Genomic DNA, 16,555 nt, shown 5'->3' on the forward strand with positions numbered 1-16,555 from the left:
GTTTTTTTTAGCTCTGAGAAGGTTAGAAAACCCAATATAGGGTCAGCTGTACTCCCCTCCTCTCTGACAATGACCGCTGAAGACATGCAAACAATCCTGCAAGGATAAGGGGATTCAGCCTTGGGTGGAAGAAATAAGGGTTTATGTCCATAGATAGTTATTTACGGACATAAATAGGTTGGCCACGTAAAAATAATTTTATTTGCTGGACCAGCATTTGGTTCAGCAATTGCTGGGGCCAAATCAGTAGCGTCAGACCTCCAAACTTCATGAATTGGCTCAAAAACTGTGAATTTAGAACAGACTTTGATGGAATGGGTTTTCATCCAAGCCCTGTTTCAGTGTAACGTAAAGCAGTGAATGCAGCGGTGTAAAGCACACTGCACTCGGACTCTGTGGCGGTAGACATGTATTCTCTGTACTGAAGGATTATGCCTCTTTCGATGGAAGAGTTTGAGTTGTAGTTGCCAGGACAACAGCATTTCCCGGGATGTCAAGTGTAAAAGACGCTGCAGATTATGGCGTTTGGGTTTTCAGGAGGCAGCCTCTTAGTTTCAGTGGGGTGTGTGTGTGTGGGGAGGCGGGGGTGGGACCTCTGGGGCGCGGGAGATATGAATCACTTTGTTTCATTCTCAGGAAATAGAATCAACAATAAAATTTAACAGGGATATTTAAGCTCTTAATGTTATTTGAAAATTAGAGAGAAAGAAACCACCCCAAAATAGGTGAAATTCGTGATTCCTTGGTTTGACCAGTTGGTCAGACAGCTCTGTGTGAGGCTGATCTGTCACCAATGTTAAATCAGTCAATTTGACTGCAAGCAAAAGTGCAAAGTACACCATGCAAGGGTTGGCACACAGAGAAACCACATAAAATGGTCAACTGTGGGGACAGACGGCGCTGATGGTGCTGAGTTTGAAGTGTGCATGTTTCTGTATAGTGGCATCTTTCTGCCTATCCCCGTCTGATCTCATTTTGCTCAATTTTACCATTACCCGTATAATGACCTCCCTCTATCTCCCCAACCTTTCATCCACTCATCTCCATCTCAGAGAAAATTCTGCTCTATGTTCCAGTCTCAAACTGCAGAGCTGCGTGAGAGGACCATGAAGGGCATGCAGTTTTGCTCACATAGAAAACATAAACAATACCCAAGGCTGAGTGTCCCCTTCATGATACATAAAAGCACTTTTTCCCTAGTTTTGTCCTCACCCATATGTCTCTGTTATGACTCTGTGGACTGTTTAATCTGAACGTCAAAATTGGACCAAACAGAACCTTAAACTGAATGTGATTTCAAACCTTTTGAAAAGCAGTAATAGCCAAAATGATTATTCGAGACTCTGCGTAGAAAACATGAACCCCAGTCTCCACATGAAGGTTTTGATTTAGTTGTGCCAGTAGCAACAAAACTTACAGTTTAAATTACACTTATTTTTTTTAAATAACTCACTGTCTAAATCTAGAAAAATAACACTGAGAATTGTATTAGCATGACTTGTTGTTGCTCTTTGGATCTCACACTTGTTTATTTTTAATGATGACTCAATTATGTTGTTTTTTTTCTTCTTTGGAGGGAGACTGAGTCCTACTCTGATACTTCATTAAAATCAGTGCAATGGTGGCTATTTGCAGGAAAATAGTGCAATCTACTGAGTCAGTGTTGCATGAGCTACATTAGCATTGTGACGGAGGAGCATTTAACTCGCTCTGCCAGGACCTTCCAGATACGACAGTCTCTCCAGTCACCTTTTCCTGACAGCAACATATATTATTCTGGAGTTTCTGGAAGCATAGCCTCAATATACTACTTCAGCTTGACTAGAAAGCTCCTCTAATGTGCTTAAGACATCTTTATTGCTTATTGTCACATTAAGATTATGAATCGTCAGCTATGATTAGAATGTTAAAATAATATTCAACCACACAACTGCTGTCCGGATGATCTAAACAGTTTGGTAAACAGAGTTTTCAGTGGGTTTGGTTTCCACACCAAATAAAAGTGCAACAAATGTTGCCATTTTTTGTCTACCAGACTATCGGGTGTGAAAACCTTCTATATACAGACTGTGAATACATTTGTTTTTGGTTGACCTGATTTAACCCAATGCATGATTTTGGCTTTTTAATTGGTCCGCAAACAATGTCTGTTCATGTTCATAACATGACATTCTTTCAACACTTCCAGGACCACAGGTATTGGTCTCCCCAAACCTTACTACATGGCCGATGAAGATGACGAGCGGCCCTTCATCTGCTCCTTACCCGTCGACAACGGCATCATGTCCTGCTCAGACGTCCCAGCCCGCCGTGAAGGAGGCCGGGCTTGTTGTTTGGACAAAGAGGACGTCGTCTACCGTCAGTCCATTGGACTGAGTCCTGAACCTTTGACCAATAACACCTTCAGTGTAGCTGGCCTGTGCGTCAACTGGAACCAGTACTATACTAGATGTCATACTGGAAGCAGCAACCCACACAAAGGTGCCATCAATTTTGATAACATTGCCTATGCCTGGATTGTCATCTTTCAGGTGGGTGAAAAATTCCACCAGAGTTTTAATTGTTTTGTTTTGTTTTATATGGCTTTGGTTTGAAATCGTGCTTAGCCTAATGGATTTCGTCCTGCCGTCCCAAAGTTCATGACAAGGCATTATTCTGGTTTGAATATTTAAGTGGGCTCAAGGATTTGATGAGCCAATTCAAGCACTTCAAGTGGCTTCATGGATTAAGAGCTTTGCACAAAACCGCCTGTGAATCATCAGCAACAGAAAACAAGAGTGGGTCAGGATTAAAACTCTGCCAGCAGCATTTACCTTAAGTGTCCACAGAAAAACAACTTCACGTTATGAATGCTGTTAGAAAACATAGTATATTTCAATTAAGTTGTGCAGCCTGAAATGTTTTGAACTGGCATTCACTATTGAGTGTTATTTTGAATCTCTGAGAATTCAAAATAACACTCAATTATTAGTGAGTGTACACAGCATATTGTAGTGTTCAATATGCTGCTTTCTTTTTGCTTCTTTTTCTACCAATGATAAATAAAACTGCCCTTTGTTTCAATGATCTATGAAATCTCAAGTGTATCTAGTTTTAGTTTCTGCACAGTTTTTGTCTTTAGCCTGTTCAGATGTTTTCCTCTCAGCACATTTTGCTGTGAGTTTTTTTATTACATTTTTTGGGACACACTGAGCCTGAAGACTGTGTGTCCATCTGTTACTTAATAATAAGTAACAGATTAAGTTACAATCCTTGATTGAACCGTTTACTGAATAAAATCTCTGTGGCCCTGAATTTATTGTGTCTTCTTTACTTTAGGTGATCACTCTGGAGGGTTGGGTGGAGATCATGTACTATGTAATGGATGCTCACTCTTTCTACAACTTTATCTACTTCATCCTCTTAATAATAGTAAGTCTTGTCTGCACTTTTGTTTAAATCAAAAATGTTGAACACATTATACTGACTGAGTAACTGCTTAATATTAATGTGGTGAATCTGAATAGGTAAAAAAAATCATATGTACAGTTTAGTAGAGTTCTCATGAGACATTTGGTTTCTTTACTAATTTGGACACATTTGATATGAATTATGAATTGTAAGTTTATAATCATATAAGGTTGGCTGAGTTCATTTTGTCAGTAGACATGTATTGTTTCTGTCTTCTGTATCTTACCTGTATGCATAGCTAGGCGTGCACTCTCACAAATCCGCACACACGCACACGCACACACATGCTGAGTGCACAAATCTCTAAAGAATCCTCCCTTTTGTTTCCATAAAACACTTTTTAATTCCAGTCCTTTAACTTCTCTATGTGTGCCACAGTATGCCTTTGTGTGTGAGCGTCGATGCGTGGCTTTCTCGGTATATTTCTATTTTAGCTTGTCGGGGAGTACTTAGAAGTGTGTGTGTGGAAGTGTTATCATAATGCAGCGTGACTGCTAGCTCCAGCTACTCTGCTACCCAGGGGCTGTCTTGTCTTTTTTATTAGACTTTTAATTGCCTCGCCTTCTGAGGCAGACACAAGCTTTTCGCTCTCTTCACTCTTCATTCGTTAATGTGTCACTTCTCCTAGTATCACTCTATCCTTGAATCTGTCAATCTCTGCTCCCTGCACTTTCACGCCTGCAACACATTCCCCTCCGTCTCTGCTTTCTCTCTTTCTCTCCCCAAGTCCATCTTTGCCATACGCTATTCCCCTTCCACTATTTTTTGTTTTCTGACAGCCTGATTTCGCTCTTCTGCTGCCTTCTTTTCGTCTCTGTGTTCTCAGTTGGCTGTATTAGCGGTCTTCACTCATGTAACTGGATGCGTTTCCATTACAAATGTGCACAAAAACGTCAATATTTGGCTAATGTGCACAAAAACGTCAATATTTGGCTAATGTCAAAAAAACACAATTTTGGTGTTTTGTTTAAAGAAGAAGCACAATTAAAATCACACCTAATTACATTTGTTCACGCGACAAGTCAAAAACATCCAACTATTTTCTGTCAACTTCTTCATTGCTTAGCTCCGGTTGTTGACAGTGTCACTCGTGTGATTTGACAAAAGTGTTCCCATTGCAGTTTTGCGAAATACACCAGTTTTGATATGGTCAAAGAAAAAAACACCTCATCCTAGCGCCAAAACATTTTATCAAAAAGAATTGGCATATTTCCATTAAGCAAATTTATTTTCAAAATTCTAAATTGTGCAACTATATGGTCATTGGAAATGCTGGTGCAGTGTGTCTACAATCTATTCTGAGACACATACTGTCACAAACAGTAAAACATTCAAAGTTATTTTCTCTCACACACGCCGAGGCACGAAGACAAATTCTCACGGTCTGGCTCTGATTTGCTGTTGGACACTATCCAACACATCAAACCGCCGACGTCGGCTTCCTACTGCCGATTTGTGAAATAATGGCCGCCTTTTGATGTGGATGCGTCGTTTACCAAAGGATGAAAAGAGGAGGAAGGAGTGAAGCGTAATAACCAAAGGCAGGAGTGAGGATTTGTGGAAATTAAAAGAAAGATGATGAAATGTGTGTGAAAAAATACAGATAGGGGGAAGAATGGCCAGATATGCAGCGAGGGATACGCGAGGGAGAATCGTAAGATACCGAGCGGGCTTAAGAGAGCCTGTGATGAACGGGGGATAAAACGGGAATGACTGACATACGTGAAGAGGAAAAACCGGGAGGTGATGGTGACGGACCGGAGCGGCATGAAATCCGGGGGGGGGATTGGACGGTGAGCGAGCGAGGTGATGCGAGCGCTGTCTTTGATGTCAAGTGAAATGTCCTTAATTAGAGTGAGTCTCTCAGCATGCTCTCTTATGGCTCATGTGCGCAGGGCAGATACCCTGATCACAGGATCGGGGTAACAAGCATGTCATGCAATAAGATACATGCCAAGCCCTTCAAATTAAGCCAGTGTAATGCTAAATTAAGGCAGGTACATATACAGTATGCCCTAAAACATCAAAATAATTTGAATCCCAGACTGAGCAATATTGCAAGATTCAACACATCTAATCAGCCATTTATGGGCTGGAGCAGGACCCATTTTTACCTCGCCAGCTCTCACAAGCCCCTCTTCCAGCAAACCAGCTTCACTGTTAAACTGGTGCCAGTGGTTATTTTGCACCAATTCCTATTGGTTTCATTACTTCTTCTGGCTCCAAAATCAATAAAGTAGTTCTTACGTAACACCGAAACTGACCAGAGGAAGAAACTGCTTTGGTGGCTGCAGGCAACTGAGCGCCACTGTTAAAAATCTGGAGTTAGCTTTGTTTCCAATCTGTATAGTTTAACTCAAAAAACGTAAATGCACCACACTCGAACGTGTGATGCATTTACGTTCAATTCGGCTTTCATGGAAGCCTAGCGTGGCTTCGATAAAAAAGCCACATTCGCGTTCGCAACTGTTGCCGCAAATTCAGTCATTGTTCACAAATTTTTGTGCAGGCTTGCAATTTTCACCTATCAGTGTGATGTTTGTCAGATGTTATAAAAGCCAATGGTACTATTTTAGAGGCCAAAGTAAAAAAGATCAAATCCAAGCAAACAATTGTGCTTCAGCAATAAAATACTATGTTTTTTTTACTGTGGGGCATTTTATACATCTTTACCACTCCTGGTTTTCCACAAATTGTCAAGTTGTTTCATTATTGTAATTGTACATTAAAACCAAAAAATGAAGCAACATATTTATTTCTCTTTCACTTTCTATATTCCAATTTGAGATTTCCTCCTCTATTTGTCAAACCTTTGTCGGCTCTGTTGCATCACACTTCAGTGACTCTCTCCCAAACAAATATGGTGGAGTTAAGTGATTGGAGCGCTTTACCAGTCTGACATACTCAACTCTGTTTCTACTCCCGCTTGTCATCGTCAAACCGGCGGACAGACGGAGAGACTTTTATTCATGTTCAACAGACTTTCCAACACGGAGTACTAAGCCACCGAGCAACAGCGGACTGAACGTATGGAGTGAAAAGAAAGTATGGAGACTGAGAGAGAGAGGGAGGGATAGGGGTTTAAACGGTTCGGCGGTTTCGCTCTGATGCGGATAAAATGAGGTAAATCAAACTGAGAGATGGCGTGGGATACGGAGAAGACGATAGGAGATACGGCTTGAGGGGAACTAGATGACAAGAGACAGCATCAGATGGAGAGACAGATGAAACGAGTCGGATCAAGCTCTTCGGAGTGATTATCATCGTCGAGAGTTTGAACAAGAAACCCAGCAGAGTCGGAGCATTATTTGGAAAACAGCTTGACTGTTTAATTAAGATTTAGCATCCTCAAACAACATCCTCAACATTATTTGTTTTCAAAGTCTGTATGATAGAGCCTTCTGCTCTGACATGCGACTGCGACTCAAACAGCATCTCTACAATTTGACAGTGTTGATCAGCGGCGGAAATCTCTAAGCACATGCTTTAAACCAACATGAATGACTAATCATGCTTGTCGGCTCGATTTAACTGCAAATCTGGGATTTTATTGTCTGCATCAGTTTGCACATCATGCATAAAGTGTCTATCAAAAGTCTACAACCACATTTAGATGTTTTGTTGATGTAAAAAAATCTGCGGCCATGATAAATCCTTTATACTGATATAATATCTGAATCAGCTGAAAAATGGAGAAATCTGTCAGAAATAAAAATCCACAACGCAAGAAAAGTTTTCAAAAACCTTGTTTTATATGTGCACATTCCTCAACTAATACTATGTTGAACTTTTTTGATTCTTTTTCAGAACTTTGTCTACTGGCGTTTCCACCTGAAGTTCATTATAGTGAATTTGAAAGTTTTATCTCTTCTCTGGACTGTAAAATTCTTTCTTAATCAGTATAACAGCTTTGCTAACTTCTCTTTTAACATTTCTACGCACCTCCTTTATCTTGGTGGGGATGCTAGCTTTCGAAGCCTCTAAGTTATTATGGTGGGCTTGTTAGTCCACGATGCGGCCTTTGTTTTCACACGAGGAGGAAGCATCCTCTTCAGGGTTCTGCTGAGCGTTTCTCCTCTTTGCTTGACCCCTTAAGTTCAACTTGAACAACTTTTTAATATCTACATTCAGTTATTTGCCTCTCCATGGTAATGGAGGTCGGTCAGCTGCTGACTTGTGACACTCACAGTAGCAGCTTTCTGTAACAGCTGTGCTACGCGAGCTTTGATTTGTTTATTTTTTAAGAGCTGACTATAGTAAGACAAATCTATGTCTGTCCTGTCAGTGTTCCAAGAGAGTGTGAGTATAAATATTTCAAGGGGGAAGTGAATGTGCTGAATGGGTTCTGGGATCTATTATCGCACTTTCTGTCCACAAGTCTTGTAAAATCATCGAAAAAGCAGCGAGTCTGATGAAAACTCAATACTTTGAATCGATGATGAGGAGCTTTACCTATGGAGCACTTTCCACAGCGCCCTATTTAGACACATTCATAAATCTGCTCTCACCTGAAGGTATTGACGCAGCAAAGGGAGAGAACAGCATCGGCTGATCAGGGTTATTGATCACTACCTTCAGAGATGTATTGAACGTATGGATGCCAGGGAAACAATATAACTCAGTGTTACCGCAGTTTTGTATTTTTTCTAGAAATTTTCTCCAGATTTGTGGTGCATAGAAGCTCAATGCTGCTTCTCCTCGTTTGGTCTCAGGCCTCTCTTGGGAAACTTACTTGTTCAACCAAACTTTCTGCACACTTATCACCCTCTCAGGTCGGTTCCTTCTTCATGATCAACCTGTGCCTTGTGGTCATCGCAACCCAGTTTTCAGAGACCAAGCAGCGGGAGCACCAGCTAATGCAGGAGCAGCGAGCTCGGTGCTCGTCCTCTTCGACGTTGGCCAGCGAGCCGGGAGATTGCTACGAAGAACTCTTCCAGCTGGTCTGCCACTGCCTCCGCAAGGCCAGGAGGCAAACTATTGCCTTTTTTAACAGTTTGCGAGGTAAACCCCGTGGGTTTCGGGGCGTTGGGCGAGGAAGACGAGGTGGGGACGAGAGGGAGAAGAAGGCCAATGGAAGGCGAGAACTTGAGAGAAGACTTGTGTCCAGGCCTGGTAGGTGGCTGAGAACATGATAAAGGCAGCAGAAGTTATAATTCACCCGATATGCACTGACATCCAAATGTCTTCTGTTCCCAGGTCATCCGTGCCCTCATCATCATAAACCAGTCCACGTCTCGTCAGCTGAGCCCGTAGCCCTGACCGCTGCCTCGAAAGTAGACGGTTGTCCTCTGTGTGCTGCAGCACCGGAACTTAAAGACGGAGTGGGAACTGTCTGTGTCGCTGGCGATGAAACAGAGGAGGAAGCCGTGGACAAAACCGATAATGAGGATAAGCAAAAACAAGGGACCAAAGACGAGGACAAAACCCCCCCGAAAAGAGCAGAGAACCATACAGGATGTAGTCCAAAGAAACGATGCAAAGAACTTTGGCAGGACACGAGGAAGAAGCTGTGGGGCATTGTAGAGAGCAAGTACTTTAACCGAGGCATCATGATCGCCATCCTTATCAACACCATCAGCATGGGGATTGAGCACCACGAGCAGGTAATACGAGCATTAATTGATAACACACCTAAGTTAGCATATTAAAAAAATCTACCTTTTGAGCCTTTATTCAAATTCCTTTTAAAACCAATTTATAATTACTCTCAAGGAATATAAAACATCAAAATACAATGAAATGGAGATATTCACTTGTTCCACATTTGGTTTATTCCAAAATAAATTTCAACCCTCATTTTCCTCACTGCTATAATTTATTACTAAAAATATAGTAAGAAACTTTGGATTGAACCTTATATTGAAGTTAAATGGAAACAAATGATTTTACTTCTGACTCACTCCCAAGGTAGCTGCGTTATTGCAAGAGCACTTCTTGCTGAAAATGTTCAAATAAACTATTTCCTGTTGCAAAGTTTTTGGGATTTTTTACCTGCACACTTTTGCTATTCAGAATAGAAAACAAATGTTTTAAGTGTGGATTTAGAAAACATTTTCCAATACCAATTAAAATGTCTTCAACTTGGAGTAAAGAGAAGAAAACCTAAAAAGTGAATATGGGAATAAACTGGTGTGTTGTCACTTTGTCAGCTTGGAGTAATGTTTGTAGAAGTTTTGAGAAGGAAGTAAATTTATAGGGATCCAGGCAAAATGTAGAAAGTGACTCGCTGATTATTTCCAAAATCTAATAAAATGCAACAATTATAACTTTACCAAGATTAATAAATAAACAAAAAAAATGTTTACATTCACCAACACAGTAATAAAAGCAATGCTGTGGCATGTTTTGTAGCTTTTTCTTCGCCCTCTGGTTTCTATGTTTTACTGTCGCTCAGCTTTTTTGAACTCTTTGTATTTCTATCAATATTTCTCTCTCTTTTTCTCTCTCTCTCTCGCTATACCATCGCCCACTCATGCCTGCCACCGCCGCAGTGGTAGGTCGTCTCTCATCCTAGCTGCAGCTAAAAATAGCGAGACAGAAGGGAAGTGACAGAGAGACTTTGCTGTGTTAATGGGGAGGAAATACAAATCTGGGTTTGCCTGTCTAGCTGCCTGGGAAGGAAACTAGAGTGTTCCTTCGCGACATGGTTAAACACCAGAATCGCAGACGGCGCCTGTTGTTGTGACTGTGTTCTCGTTCTCACCTGTTCTGTTCTGGGGGGGAAAAACGCACGTGGTTCTCCAAAGTCCTGTGACAAAGGCCACAGCCGCTCGGGGAAGAAAGGTTGCATAATTTACAGCACGTATACCATTAGACGAGGTTTTCTGGTTGTACTTTATTATTTATGAGACGCCGCGGTCAAAGTGCTTAGAGCTGTTGCCCAACAGCAACAAGTTACAGAGTTTAAATCCAGGCTTTAACAGCTTCTGATTCAGAGCTTGTTTTCTTGTATATTCTTGGGTTTCTCCAGGTATTCTGGTTTGTCCCTCACTTTGAATACATGCGAGGAGTGTTAACTTGAGATAATAGGTTGTTATTGGGTGTAAGGGAGTGATTGTATGCTGTTTATCACTTTGGATAGATTTACATTTCACCATTATTTTCCCCTGACAATTTTTGTGGAGGTTGATTGGTGAGGAAGAGTCTGGAAGTTTTTCAAGCATGTGCACAGTTCAGTATAACCACTGAGAAACAGTCACTGCTAAATCTTGCTAAAACTTGTAAAAGAAAAAAAGCTGAGGAGTTACACTTGTGAGCCCAGACTTTGCAGTTAAGAGTTGCTTTAGAAACTATCTTTTTCCTTACGTTCTTCTGCTGCTGCCAACTGTTGAATCTAAGCTGATTTTATGAAGTGCTGTCATCTCAACTGCTATGCAAAGACACTAAGATGGTTGATGACGAATGAAACACCAAAGGAGAAAACGTAGAGCCTCTCGCCTGAAATGCCCCCGACTGTCCTCACCAGGGACAAGGGTGTGAGAAGATGGATGAATTTAATTTAAATTTTAGGATCATCTGCCGAGACTGACCAATCATGGTGGATTTCAAATGCTTGGGTGAAGTTTCTGCCCATGCCCAGGACTAGCACCAGGTGTGGATTTATAGATGGTATTCTGCAAACGTTGGCTGCAAAAAGTGATTATTTGACCTACTTTTGCCTTTCTATAATTTCAAGCCACTTTTCATATATTCCTCTGTCGTTAACGTAGCTTTTTCATCCACAGAGCTGCTGCTCTTTTTTTTTTTTCAGCCCACAGAAGTGGCACCTGGAGTTGCTTCCTACTGCTCTGCAAACCAAGAGTTGGTTTTGCATAAAAATTGCAGGAAATCACCAGTTGCTGAGAAACTCAAACCAGCCAGCAAAAACACAAACGCACACACGCACGCACGCACACACACTCACACACACACACACGCACGCACACACACACACAGACACACACACACACACATTCTGCATGATATTACAAACAGGTGCACATGTAGAGTCAAGGATGTTCCTACAGGAATAAAATCAAAGTGTTCTTTATTGTCTCATAGTGGGGAATTGTCTGTGCAACAGCAGCAAAGTGACAGGCAATAACAGCAAATAGACTCACACAAACATAGGATATATAAAAACAGAATAAAGAACAAAATGCTGTACAATAAGGGCAAAATATGGTGAGTTTGACACAATAAGGAGCTTAAAATTTTATGCCAGCTGTAAGCAAGCTGCTGTTGATATAAAATAATGAATTATGACAAATAGTCTCATATATTTAGTTTGACATTCCTACAGCTGCAAGAGCTTCATTTAACATATTTGATTGCAGTCTCAGTTGATGCAATTTGCTGCAAGACACTTCCCTGCTACTTTCTCTACTTCTTTTATCTTTCTTTAGTTTTAATCCTCCTGTCTCTGTTTTTATCTATTTATTTGTTTCTTTCCGATTTTCTGATTTTGTGTCCTCTGGCGGTCAGCCGGAGCAGCTCACCAACGTGCTGGAGATCTGCAACATTGTTTTCACCAGCATGTTCTCCATGGAGATGATCCTGAAGCTCACTGCTTTCGGCTCCTTCAACTACTTGAGGAACCCCTACAACGTGTTTGACGGCATCATCGTCATCATAAGGTACAAACAAAACAACCTTGGACCTCAGATTTACGTCCATCAGTGACAGGCTGAGGTTCTTACAGGGCAGGCGTGTCATAACTCGGTGCATTGTGTTCACATTGTGTGAGTTTAATTCAAATTGAATATGTTACAAGCAGGAACAAGTTCAGTTAAATCATGTTTCGTACTGTCTTTCTGTGTTTCCAACTTTCTGTCTTTGACTTTTCCTCTGTCCTTATGTTTTTCTTTTCTCTATTCTGTCTCTTTCATTTTTTCTTTCCTTCTTTTTCTTTATCTTTCTGACTTTCTTTTTGTTTCTTTCTCTCTTTCTCTTTCTGTCTGTCATTATGTCGGTCTGCCTTTTCCTTTCGTTTTTGTCTTTTGTTTCATCTTTCTGTCTTCCTTTATTTTCTTTCTTTCTCTTTCTCTTTTCTTCTCTCTGTTCTTGTCGTTTGTTCTTTTGGTCTTTATTTCTGCCTTTTTTCCGTTTGTTTATCCTTCTGTCTTCCTCTATGTCTGTCTTCGTTTCTGTCTTTCTGCCTTTGTGTTCTGGTTACTCAGTAGAGGTGATTCTATTAAATTACCCCAGTTTTGTCAAGGTGTCAAACACTCGCTGCCCGGTACAAATGCACCACCTGTACGGATCGCGATGCCAACGTGTCAGCCAGCAACAGGAACATGTTTTGTCTTTTGTTGTGTGTGCCTGGAGCTTTTTGTGAATGGCTGTGGCTTTGATCTGCTTGTGCGTTTTTTTTTTCCCCCCCTAGTTCATATGGTTAGAAGTCTTTGTCTGTGATCCCCATTAGAAACCTCAGATCAAATACACATCAAAGCATGTAAAACTGAAAAAAGATCAAATGTGCAACCCATCACAGAAAGATGCAGGTTGATTGAACGTTTCTGCGTCTGTCTTCTAATCCCATGCTTCTCGGCCCGTTTCTTTTTATTTAATTTTTTTTTTTCTTCCTGTCTTTCTGAATGTCCTCGGCCATTGAGGAAAAAGCCACTCTATGGAAGTGCCTCCATTGAGTCCTCAGCGGTTCAGGGAAAATAGGATTTTGATGTGCTTAGCGGACCCTTTGATAGCTGGTTGGTTCAGTCCGAGAGAAAAACTCTCAGTCAACATAAAGAATATCCAAACATGCAAAAACACCATAAGCCCAAGTTACGTAACTCACCCAGTGTTTGAAACATATAAAAATATCATGAATACTGGAGGAAAATAAATCTTTGGAGAAAAAATGAGTTTTTTTTTCTAATTAACCCCTTAGCTGCCATGGTGCCACCAGTGTCCTTACAAACTCAAACAAACTCTCTGTTTTAAAGTGAAACATGAGCCTGCGTTTTGTTTCTCTGACTTGTCGCTCACCCTCCTGCTTTCTGCGTCTCGCTGCAGCGTTTGTGAGATTGTGGGCCAGTCAGACGGCGGCCTGTCGGTGCTCAGGACGTTCCGGCTGCTGCGCGTGCTGAAGCTGGTCAGATTTATGCCGGCTCTCAGGAGGCAGCTGGTTGTCCTCATGAAGACCATGGACAACGTGGCCACCTTCTGCATGCTGCTCATGCTCTTTATCTTCATCTTTAGGTAAGGTGATGCTTTGCAACCCACAGCCGATAGTTTTTTTTTTTCTTGTTATTATCATTTTTTAAGGTTTTGGCGTCACAAACTTGAAACACGTCCTCATAAAAATATGTTCTGTTTCAGAAGACTTTGAATTATGGAATTAGGAATTAGGAATTAATGGTATCCACGATTTTCCATTCAACCTTCTAATCAATGTGAACAAAGAAAAAAACTAAAATTTGTATTAAAAAAATGACATGCTCTGCATACTGTAAATAAAGAAGATTGCGGTCATTTTCCTTTGCCAATGTGTTTTGATTGCCTGTGTGGCTCTTTTTGTGTTGCAGTATCCTTGGGATGCACATCTTTGGTTGTAAATTTAGTCTGAAGACAGAAACTGGGGATACAGTCCCAGACAGGAAGAACTTTGACTCCCTGCTCTGGGCTATCGTCACCGTTTTCCAGGTAGACCACGTGTCAAATTTGCTGACCTAAAATATTAGAGCAAAGGAGCCAATCTGTTTTTTTGATGACAAACTACACATTTTCATGGAAGTATGTTTAGCTTTAATTATTGGTAGAATAGAATAAAATTATCTTTTATCTTCCAACAGTGGGAAAATTCAGGGGTAACAGCAGGATCAAGGTATATAAGTTCACATAAAGATCAATAAGTCTTGAAACTATGTAAAAAAATAAAAATTAGAATAATTTTCTGTACTTTATGGACAAGATTATAACATGGAAATACTCTGCAGTTATCAAAAATAGTGATCCAAGGAATATACAGGTGAGTAGAATGACTTTTTTTTTATTTTTATGTGTACCGTACATGCACTTGTATTTGTTCAATAAAAAGACAAAACAGAATGTTTGCAGCACATGAGAATTAAAAACAGTGCAGGACAAACATGTGCAATACCAGCAGAAATGTTATTTAAAAATGAGTAAAACTATGGAAACAACCAAAATATCAGAAGGGATGAAAACACTTGTTGAGTTTGTTGGGAGTGTGAGAGCTGCTGGGGGGAAGGATCTGCTGTAACGCTGCTTTGTGCTCCCAGGATGCAGCAGTTGAAGGAGCTCTCCCGTTCAACATTTATATGCATGGGGTGGGCGCCGCTGGTGGGAGTTATTATGCTCATTAATATCCATCTTAGTGATTGGTGAACAACGACCAACTTGTGCTGGAGTGTGTGTCCAAAGCTTCTGTTAAGTTTCAATTTGGTTTCCTTTGCGTTTCTTTAAGATTCTGACCCAGGAGGATTGGAACGCCGTGTTGTACAACGGCATGGCAGCCACCTCACCGATCGCTGCTCTTTACTTCGTGGCGCTCATGACCTTTGGAAACTACGTCCTCTTCAATCTGCTGGTGGCCATTTTGGTGGAAGGGTTTCAGGCGGAGGCAAGTCATGATCATAAGCTGTTTTAAAGGGAAAAAAACCCACAAAATATTATGTTGGGGCTTTTATTTACTTGAACTGTATTTTGTATTCTCAGGTTTCACTGACCGGTGCAACACACAAATTAGGGGGAGATATTAATGCCTCCAAGTGATCAAACAAGCAGCTAGATGTGTAAAACGTAGACACAATAACAGCAAGTCAACGAATATAGCCTGAAACTGCTAATGAAATATGCTGCCTAACAAAAAGCAAGCTGGCTGTCCCCAACTTCAACTGTGGTCAAAATAAACATTAAGCCAAAATTCAGCGAGAAATATGTCAGAAGTTTCTTTATAACAGTAAAAAAAAACATTGTATTGTGTGGATAAGGGAGAAAATCCAGAGCAACTTCAACATTTTGCCACTCTAATATATATATATATATATATATATATATATATATATATATATATACATTCAAAATATTGTATTTATTGTAACGTCCAAATAAACAATTTAAAAAATGACGACACTTCTGACGTTTGCAAATTTGCGTCTAGAAATGTAGACAACAGTTTTGAAACGTGTCTAGAATGATATGCTTGTAAGCTCGGCTTTCTGGACTAAGCTTATAACATTATTCGTTTAACAAGACAAAAAATAACCATAAGAAATGAAATATGATGAAAAATGAAACCAGACACAACCGCACTAACACCTAATGACATGCATAAAAAACTTCTGGAGTTATAATGAAAAACTGTTTTGTTATAATCTCTGTTTTCAGTCGCGTAACACGCTTCATGTCTTTTCTGCCCATCTTGTAATACATGTACAAAACAACATGAATTGATAAATATGTGGATGAAGATATTATTCTTTATAAAATGTGACAACCCAAAGCAATTTACTGCGGAGCAAAACCTACAAACTTGTATTGTTTGCCCATGTTTCAGCCCCTCTGTCCTTGCATCCTCAGCATGCTCTCCTCTCCAGTTGGAAGCTGACGTCCATCTGTCTGTGCAGGTCGAGGGCCTTTATACTGTGACCTTTGGGAGGGACATTTAGAGCTAAATTAAGCTAAGCATTTGTGATGTACATGACGCCACATTTGAGGAGGCAGATCCAATTCAAATGCAGTCGATGCAGCTGTCCACACGGGCTGCGTATGTCTCACGTCAACTACTAACGCGTTTACATTAACAAGGCTGCATCTGAAATACAGCTCAGCACTTTTTAATCTGCAGGTTTGGTGTAAAAATTAAACTACATGGACAATGTGTTATTTTTCTGGTTGCCACTAAGATGTGTACCATATCCAGCTTTCAATGAGAAATGAGAAAAATGCAAACAGACAACACACAGCAGCCTCTGGCATAATTAATATATATATAAAAAATCAATCAATCAATCAAGTTAAAAAGGAAAATAAACACACAAAATAACATAATTTTGGATATGACCTGTATTTTGCAAATTAATTCATCAGAACATAAAAACTTGAACAATTCATGCCAGTGATTCACTTAAGCATTTAAGTCATGTAAAATGAAGACTTATTA

General features: G+C 40.4%; 1 protein-coding gene across 1 annotated transcript in view; it reads left to right on the forward strand.

Annotated features, from left to right (window-relative positions):
- LOC129376904 (voltage-dependent T-type calcium channel subunit alpha-1I-like) overlaps window positions 1-16,555 on the forward strand; it is a 169,346-nt gene that overhangs the window by 95,015 nt on the left and 57,776 nt on the right. The window contains exons 7-14 of the mRNA XM_055056561.1: window positions 2,189-2,531; window positions 3,319-3,411; window positions 8,223-8,562; window positions 8,647-9,053; window positions 11,914-12,065; window positions 13,444-13,629; window positions 13,956-14,073; window positions 14,858-15,013. Of these exons, the coding sequence (XP_054912536.1) occupies window positions 2,189-2,531; window positions 3,319-3,411; window positions 8,223-8,562; window positions 8,647-9,053; window positions 11,914-12,065; window positions 13,444-13,629; window positions 13,956-14,073; window positions 14,858-15,013 (1,795 nt within the window). The remainder of the gene's footprint in view (window positions 1-2,188; window positions 2,532-3,318; window positions 3,412-8,222; window positions 8,563-8,646; window positions 9,054-11,913; window positions 12,066-13,443; window positions 13,630-13,955; window positions 14,074-14,857; window positions 15,014-16,555) is intronic.

Source organism: Poeciliopsis prolifica, unplaced genomic scaffold (assembly GCF_027474105.1).
Source record: "Poeciliopsis prolifica strain line A6 unplaced genomic scaffold, Auburn_PproV2 SCAFFOLD045, whole genome shotgun sequence".
NCBI lineage: Eukaryota > Metazoa > Chordata > Actinopteri > Cyprinodontiformes > Poeciliidae > Poeciliopsis > Poeciliopsis prolifica.